The following is an 8,581-nucleotide window of genomic DNA, read 5'->3' on the forward strand; positions in this document are numbered from 1 at the left end:
TTCGAACCCCATGGACCATGAAGGGCTGGCAATGCTCCATGGAATTAGCGGCGGCCCGTCGCTCCGTGACGGCCGGTGGGAGAACCACAGCCTGTCGCTGCAGCGATACTTGGTCCGGCAGGACCTCCACATCATTGCCTACCGGCTCTAGATTCTGGACCGCGACGTCGACCCACCGGGGCTGCTCGTCGAGGATCCCCATGTCTGCACATGGGCACAATGCCGGCGCTGGGGGGATGCGAGGAGCTGCATCATTCGGTACTGCAGCGCGGAGTGCTGCATTCGCCATGAGTTCGACCTCTGGACGCGGTACTTCAACGGCCCGGTGAGTTACGCCTTCAGCAGGATGTGAGACGCGCCGCAACATTGTCAGAGCATAGAAACAAGCAAGTGATGATGCATGGTGCAAGATGTATATATGTTGTGTGTCTGTGTTTGTTTAATTATATATGATGTTGTGTGTCTGTGATGTTGTGGTGATGTGTCGTATATCTAGTTAGCTATCTGGAATGTTCAAATTTGTATTACATATATTGGCTTACCAAAATTAGGGCATGCCAAAGTATATATATCTAGCTATCTGGCATGTTCAAACATGCATGGTCCACCCTGCATGTAGTGTCCTGGACCTCATCTCATGTGTGAGACCTGCATGTCAATCTCACAGAATAGAACGCGCGCAAGGAAGGCACCTCCTGGTCAGCGCGATGGGTCGTTGCCCCATCATGCGGTGCGGCTGGCTGGCTGGTGCTGATTTGTGAGAGAAAAATACTGTTGATTTGATGTGACTAATGCAACTTGATCTTGTGACATAGCGTGCTCTCTCTTGCCCTCTCTTGCCGCCTACCACGCCTACTGACGTAGTGACATACTAGTGACGAAAATGGGGATTCTTGAAAATAACCCCAATTTTTTTTGAATGGGAAAGGATGTTCAGGAGGCGCCGCATGTCGGGGGATGGCATCCGTCTCGGAGAAAGTTCATGAAGCAAAATGAACTAAATAATTCATGAATCAAAATAACTGAAAAGCAATATAAACACATAGTAGATTAAAACAATTCATGAAGCAGAAGCAATAATAATACATATACATATCTACACTACTTTTACTAGCTACTATTTCACTACTAATAATATTCCCTTTGGTCAAAAATTCCAGAGAACAACTCGATTTCACCATGAAGCCAGCAGTCCTGGCTGCAAAATCGCTTTGTCATCCATGGAACTCTACCAAAGTGGATGTAGGTGCCGCAATTCTGACTTGCGCACAGATGGTCGTCGGCTCGCGTCGGCAGCACAACCTTCTTCGGGCGCGGCCAGTCCCAGTTAATCAAATTCCAGATCATCTGCTGGGCCGCATGACGACACGAAAGATAGTCCAACCACATTGTGCCTCCGCCCCCTGCCGGTGCCGCCACTGAATCTTCCTTGCCCATGCTGGCCGCCTGTCTCATGTACTGCCTAGCAGTTGCGTCGATGCCGGCGCCGCCATTGGCCATGTACAGGAGGACGGCGGCCACATAGGATGTGGCTTTGTGGCCTCCCACGGCGGCGCGCTCGAGATTCTCCTCGAGGACTGGCCCTGGTGACATGAACATAGGTCCAGGGAAGACGGCATGCATCCCAGTGATGAAGCAGGCCTCCGGATTGCCAATGTTGGTCAGGTGATAAAGGAGGGCCAGGTACACAATAGTGTTCCTCCACCTATTGGAGCTGGACACCCGCCCTAAGTTGATGCGCCGGCCGACTTCGAGGTTGCGGCACACGCGGCGCATGAAGCGGCATGTCCCCAGAAGTGCGCAGAGGTCCTCCATTGGCAACCATGAGGTCGCAGTGATGTTGCCCGCGATCTGAACGATCACATCGAAAGGAAGATTCCGCAGCCACGACCAGCGGTGCTGCTTTGCCTCCATGTGATTGCCGTCACGACGATGTGTCAGAGCCAGAAGTGGTGCGAGACGAGGCATGCATGGAGCTGCGGCGGAGCATGGGCGGTGGGGAGCCGGAGCGGTGCAAAAAACCCTCATTTGGAGCTCTTGAATGCGTCGCCAGGAGGTGCTGCAGTGGGGATGGTGTGCAGCCGCGTGGACGTCGATGAGCCAGAGCCGGTGATCGGGGAGGACGCGGTGGATTTTGGTGGGGGGCTGAACTACTCCTGCTCTCTTGCAACTAACACGCCGTCGTGGTGGATTTAATTTGGAGAGATGGGGATTTTTTGGGAGGGGAGGGGAAGTTGAGTCCGCGCCGTTTCTCGGGGGATTGCAATGATCTCGGGAAATGTGGTTGGGAGGAGTAACTGGCCCCTCTTCGCCGGTCGCCGACAAGTGGGACCCGCATGTCAATCTCAGGCGTGGCCAACCGCACCTCCTATCTCAGATCACGATTGTGGAAGAAACTCTCGTTTGGAGCTCTTGAATGCGTCGCCGGGAGGTTCAGGCGGCGTTGTGTCTTGGTGGAATGGCAACCGCATCATCATGGTGTGCGGAACAGTAACCGGTGCAGTTTTGGTATGGGAAGGTAAAAGAGTGCGATTGTCTCACCCGTGTTCGATCCTTTGGAGTAGAATAATCATTCAGAAAATTGAAATATACAGTAACCGGCCCCTCTCCGCAAGTCGCTGACAGGTGGGATCCACCTATCAATCTCACAGAACTAAACGGACGCGACAAAGGCGCCTGGTCAGCAAGTCGCGTCCTCGTCTCTTGCTTGTGGCCCCTAGTTCCTACGCCCCATATGTCAGTGGCTGTTGGGTGGAAACAACTCGGGACACGGACAGCTGGGACGCCGTGTCCCCAAAATTCATGAAGTAGAAGCAATAATACAGCATATATATCTATACTACTTTAATTAACTACTAATAATTAATTCACTCTAAAATTCATGAAGCAAAAGCAGCATAAAAGCAAAAGCTACACTAGTAATAATTCAGTCTAAATTATACTGTCCTCAGGAATAATATAGTGTAGTGGATAGACAAAAGCAAAAGGAAAGTAATCGCCGTCCCAATGCAAATTTACAAAAAGCCAGTCAAGAACAGCTTGAGCTTCCGACGAATCCGGCAGTCCTCGCTGCAAAACACTTTGCATCCAAATTGCGGCCATGGTAGAACAACAACAGAATCACACTTACAACGCTTGCACGGATCAAGATCGGCGCGCATCGGTAACGCCGCCTTTCTCCTCATCTGGAGCCAGCTTACCACCTTAGTGACCCTCTCGCGGATCTGGTAACACTCCTCGTTGCTCAGCATTTTGGCACCGCCCCACTGTACCTTCACCGGCTCATGGCCGATGACCTGTCTCATGTACTGCCCAGTTGTATTGTCGATGCCGGCGCCACCATTGGCCATGTACAGGAGGATGGCAGCCACATAGGCAGCCACTTTGTGTCCACCGCGGGCGGCGCGCTCGAGATTCTTGTCGATGACTGGCAGGGGTCGGATGACAGGATGACGGAGGACGATAATCATCCCGATGATGAAGCAGGCCTCCAAGTTGCCAACTTGGGCCAGGCGAGGAAGGAGGGTCAGATAGCCATCGTGGTCGTACCGATACATCTGGTAAAACCGCTCGACGGAGATGAGCCGGCCGACTTCGGGGTCACGGCACACGCAGCGCATGAAGTGGTAGGTTGCCCGAAGCGAGCGGAGGTCCTCCATTGGCCACACTGAGGTCGCAGCGATGCGGCCCGCGATCCGAATGGCCAACTTAGTAGGGAGATCCGCCAGCGATGACGGGCGGCGTCGCCTCGCCGCCATGAGAGCTGGCCGGCGAGGATGGAGCTTTGTCGTGTGCACGTAGGTGAGCCGGAGATGAGGCGTTCAGATTACTTTAGCTCGAGAGGGGCCAGGCAGAGGAGAGAGTTGTGGATTTCTTGAAAAAAAGACCACCAATTTTGGACAGGCAGACGAAGTTCAGCTGGCGCCGCCGACAGCTTTGGCGGGAAGATGCGCGGGAAAAGGACCCGACCCCTCTTCGCCAGTCGCCTACAGATGGGACCCGCATGTCAATCTCACAAAAGAAAATGGATGGTGCCCTATCCTTAAGTAGTCGGGGGGCCATTCCAAATAGAATGCGAGTATGGTCTTGACAAAACTCTTGAGTAGCGCAGAGCCGGTACCTATTTTCACATTGGGCCTTTCTTCTTCACTCAAACCTCTCTGCCAGCACCACATCAATTTTGTATCGGGCCTGACTTTGAAACGGACCCAGGCCTTATATTTGCGAGCACCACCTGGCCACGGTGCACGCTGGACAGGCCAAACATGATAGCCATGGGCGACGGCCTGCTGGCCCACACTCGTACACGTGGATGTTGGCTCACTGCTATCCAGTGGAGCCCGCGTTGACATATTTGACCCACAACCCTAACACGTGGACCTTCTGGTTTGAGTCAGCACACATGGCTGCCAGCTAAACATACTGGACCAGTTAACCGGGGCCTACAGTTGCACGTGTTACCCACATCAGCCTGCTGGGCCTGCACTTGTACAAGTGGACGCCTGGTCAAACCTCTCGCAATGGACTTGTGTTGATATAGTTGACCAGCAACCGTTCCATGACGAAGTGCCCCGGTCTGGTTCTATGACGAATCGTCAGATGTGGCAGCCGGTCTGGTTCTATGATGAATCGCGTCGATCACAGGTACGAGGACTAGATGGCGCACCTTTTTTGTGACGATATGAAATATTGTTCTGTGACGCGCATTTTACTTTCGTCATAGTTCCGCAGGTGCTGAGGGCTGTGCCGATGAACTATGACGGAACCCAAGGTGTACAGTGACACGTGTTTTGCTTTTGTCATGGTTGTGTAGTGTCCGAGGGCTGCCGACCAAGACCTATGATGAACCTATTTTTTTTTGTCATAGATGTGGTCTGTTTAATGACGAAGCTAAAAATGCCATGCGAAAAAACGTCATGGATGCTACTATTTCTACTAGTGATAGGTAGCACAGGTGAGACCGTTGAGATCACCGGACAGAGACTCCGGTTTGTCCGGTGAGACATCGAGCGGTGAACATGTTTGGTGCTCACCGGTCGGATTGGTGCATGGTAATAACAGTTGCATCCGCATATCCCCCAAGTCCATGAAATTATCTGGCCCATATTGGATGGTTTCTTCTAGTAGCAAGATGGTGGAAGAACTAGACTAGTAACATAACTTAGTTCTGAAGACCAACCTGCCTGATTTTCTGAACTTAGTATGCAATAATAAGCAAACTGCTTCGGTGGCAAGGTGGCTTGTAATGTTTGGGACATGTCCTGAACACCAAAAATCACTATAGCCATAGTATGCTAATACTTTAATCTCCAGTGATTCGGGGAAATGATCTAATGCGACTCTTACTTTGCATCGGCTGTTGTGCTTGTTGTTACATTCCTAGAATTCATAGTGCCATGGTCCTAGAATTCAAGCCACACACGGCGAAGTGGGGCGACGTCCTCTATGTAGGGCTGTCGACAATGAGGGAGTGAGGGCAACGGTGAGAGGCAGCCCTGCGGACACACCAACTACCGACGGCGACGTCCTCTGGAGGCGGCTGGCGACGGCGACGGCGAGGGCGTGGATCCCATCGGCGAGGGCGAGGGAGGCAGCCCTGCGGACAGGCATGCTACCGACGGCGACGTCCTCTGGCGGCGGCTGGCGAGGGTGACGGCGAGGGCATGGATCCTGTCGGCGAGGGCGAGGGCGAGGGAGAGTAGCGGGGGCTAGGGCACGATGGAGGCGCGGGCGGCTAGGAAATGTGCGTACGGTTTGTGGTGGGGGTGGGTTTTGAGGTGGACAAATGACTATAGTGCCCTTGGCGGATGAAAATTCTCAAAAGCAATTAATTTAGGGAGGTACCTCTAGATACCACCCAACCACAGTAAAAGAACTCTTATTTCTATTGTAAGCAATGCATGTGCATTCTATTATAGTATATAACACGTCACACTTTTATAAAATCATGTTTAATATTACAGTGCAATATATGAACCTCTGCCCATAGCAACGCACACGCATTTTTGCTAGTCAATGACTCAATTCTAATGCGCAGATACAAATGACGAATTGCAACAAGCCCCTCCCAGCCAATGAGAAGCCTGCAACTAACTCAAAAGTAAGCACACGTAAACAATGCAAGGGCGTCTTACGTAGAACACCCTAGTGTCAACCAAGCACGCCAGAAAACAAACACACTCAGTTTCAATCAAATTTAGACAAGTCGATTCCTTGAGTGGCTTCTTGGGTGGCTCCTTGGGTGGCTCCTTCATCGTCCGGCATCTGAAGCTTGTCGGCCAATGTCTTGGCCCCCTTGAGCGCGATGACGAGCCACACGAAGGAGAGGAACTCGCCGCCTTCGCCGAGGCTCTTGGCGTGCTGGTAGCCCCTGCACATGCTGGCCGAGTAGCAGAGGAGCCCAACCCACACCCTGTACATGATCTCCCACCGGGTCTTGTCGTCGCCAAGCTCCACCAGCTCCTTGGCGAGATTCCAGGACTCCTTGATGAGGGCGTGCTTGCTGCAGGCGTCCTTGGCGTCGTCGATGCTCCGCCATACCACTCTGCCCATGGAGCCCATGCTCCGGAGGGCCTCGTTGAAGAGGTACTGCCGGCTGCCGGTCATCAGCATGTCCGGCCGGCAGTTGAGCAGGTGCGCCATGTAGTTGGAGATCTCCGCCGCGCATTTGCTGTGGGTGTAGGTGAGGGCATTTAGCCCCTTGGGCGGAGGGCTGAGGCGGCAGCAAAGGTCAGTGGCGATGTGCCACCGGAGGACGCTCTCGTCGAATGGCAGCTGGCGCAGGCTCTTCCAGATCGCTGTGTCGGTGTTGATGAACAACACCTCGAGCTTCTTCAGAGCCCAATTCTTCTTCTTGTCTATATCCCTGTAGCTGGCGAGGTCAAGGCCTTGCACCTTGTCCCCCAAGAGCTCCTGTACCACAAACCCGGCGACCTTGCCGTAGAGATTGTTGCTGCGGTTGTCGCGGTGGAAGAAGCGTCCCTTGTATCCGAGGCTCCTGGCCCACTTGATCAACCGTCCGGTCCTGGGGTTCTTCACCTTCTGGACCGCGTCGATGAGATTGTCGCCTGGGAGCGTCTCGCACAGCGCGGGGATCTTGGTCTTGGATAGGACCCAGTACAGGAGCTCGCTGATGGGCACCCCAAAGACGTCGAGCACCGCGGTGAACCTTAGGATGACGTAAGTCATCTTGACGTCGGCAGCATTTAACTGCTTGTATGCGTGCTTGTGGCTCGTCGCGAAGAGGGCGATGGCGGTGGCGTGCAGCGACGGCACCAGCAGGACGTGGCAGGCCAGGTACGCCGGCGTGGACACCACGTTGGCCCTGGTGTAGATGAGCCCGAACGCCCGGCGCAGCCAGTGCTTCATGTTCTTCTCCGCGCCGGGGTCGAGCGTGCCCAGGACGTCCTCCTCCGGAAGGCCCCGGCTCTTCTGAGCGGTGGCGGCGGCGCCCAGCGACATGTCGGAGAGGATCATCTGGACCTTGTGGCCCTCCGACAGGATCGTGCTCCGCGGCTTCCTCTTGACCCCGACAATGGACCCGCCGCCGAAGTCGAGCTCGGTGAAGAGGTACTCCCACGCCGACGTGGGCTTCTGCCGCTCCCCGGCGGCGAGCGAGGAGTAGACGGAGACGAGGCGGTTGATGCTGGCCCGCCGGAGCGCCCACGGCTTCTCGCAGAAGCTGAGGATCCCGATGAAGAAGAGCAGGACCGCGGACCAGAGCAGCCGGCGGTCGCCCGTGTCGGGCCACGTCTTGTAGGAGGCGTAGAGGGCGACGGTGACCTGCGACACAAGCGTCACTGTGTGGCGTGTCCACATCTCGTTGTCCTCGATGTCGTAGGCGGTGATCTTCTCCCGGCCGCCGAGGTGGATGAGGAGCACCGGCGCCCAGAGCACGGTGTTGCAGGGGCTGCTGGCCTTGGCCTGGCGGTTGAAGAGGGTGGCGAGCGCGTAGATAGCCAGGGCGTCGCAGCTGATGTACACCAGCCAGATGAGCCGCCGGAGCCAGGTCTGGATGGTGTACTTGCGCATCGGCGCCGCCAGCAGGAGGAACCACTGCATCAGGAGGCTGCCGGCGACCAGGACGCGCATCTGCCATTCGTCCCACCACCGCACGGAGCTCCAGATGCCACTCATCGCCGACTCCCTCCGTGTGTCCCCGGAGCTTGCTCGATTGGTGGCATTCTTCATGATGCAATCCCTTGCTCTCAAATAAGGACGAAACGGAAACAAGATAAAGTCGTGGCAGTACAACTTTGAGAGTGTCGATACGCTGCCTTTGCGTGTCCATGGAAATGTTCCGAGGCCTCACGTTGCTAGTGATGATGACGCCTGTTGCCTGCTTCTATCTTTGAACTGATTCGAGTTATCAACTTTGTTCACCTACAAGCATGTTTGCGCGCTTTATTTTCGTGGATAACTTGCTGCTGGTATATAACCGGCCTTCACTCCCAATATATTGCGAAAATGGCCAACGGTTTTTTTTTCATATACAAATACTACAAGGACACTGTTTTTTTCTAAACAGTTTCTTTACAAATACCGCCAACGGTTTCTAGTATATTTTGCTGGTGTTTTCGTA

The 8,581-nt window shown here is 54.2% G+C and overlaps 1 protein-coding gene across 1 annotated transcript; it reads right to left on the reverse strand.

The window, feature by feature from the left end:
* Window positions 1–5,918: 5,918 nt before the first annotated feature.
* Window positions 5,919–8,275, reverse strand: LOC120639745. The gene has a single exon (XM_039915628.1). It carries the CDS (start codon window positions 8,188–8,190, stop codon window positions 6,187–6,189), a length of 2,004 nt encoding a protein of 667 aa, XP_039771562.1. The 5' UTR covers window positions 8,191–8,275; the 3' UTR covers window positions 5,919–6,186.
* Window positions 8,276–8,581: the final 306 nt, after the last annotated feature.

The sequence above is a fragment of the Panicum virgatum genome, chromosome 7K, assembly GCF_016808335.1.
Source record: "Panicum virgatum strain AP13 chromosome 7K, P.virgatum_v5, whole genome shotgun sequence".
NCBI lineage: Eukaryota > Viridiplantae > Streptophyta > Magnoliopsida > Poales > Poaceae > Panicum > Panicum virgatum.

Coding starts and splice junctions, on each gene's coding strand:
- LOC120639745 (XM_039915628.1), bottom strand. CDS start 8,190: ATGAAGAATGCCACCAATCGAGCAAGCTCCGGGGACACACGGAGGGAG.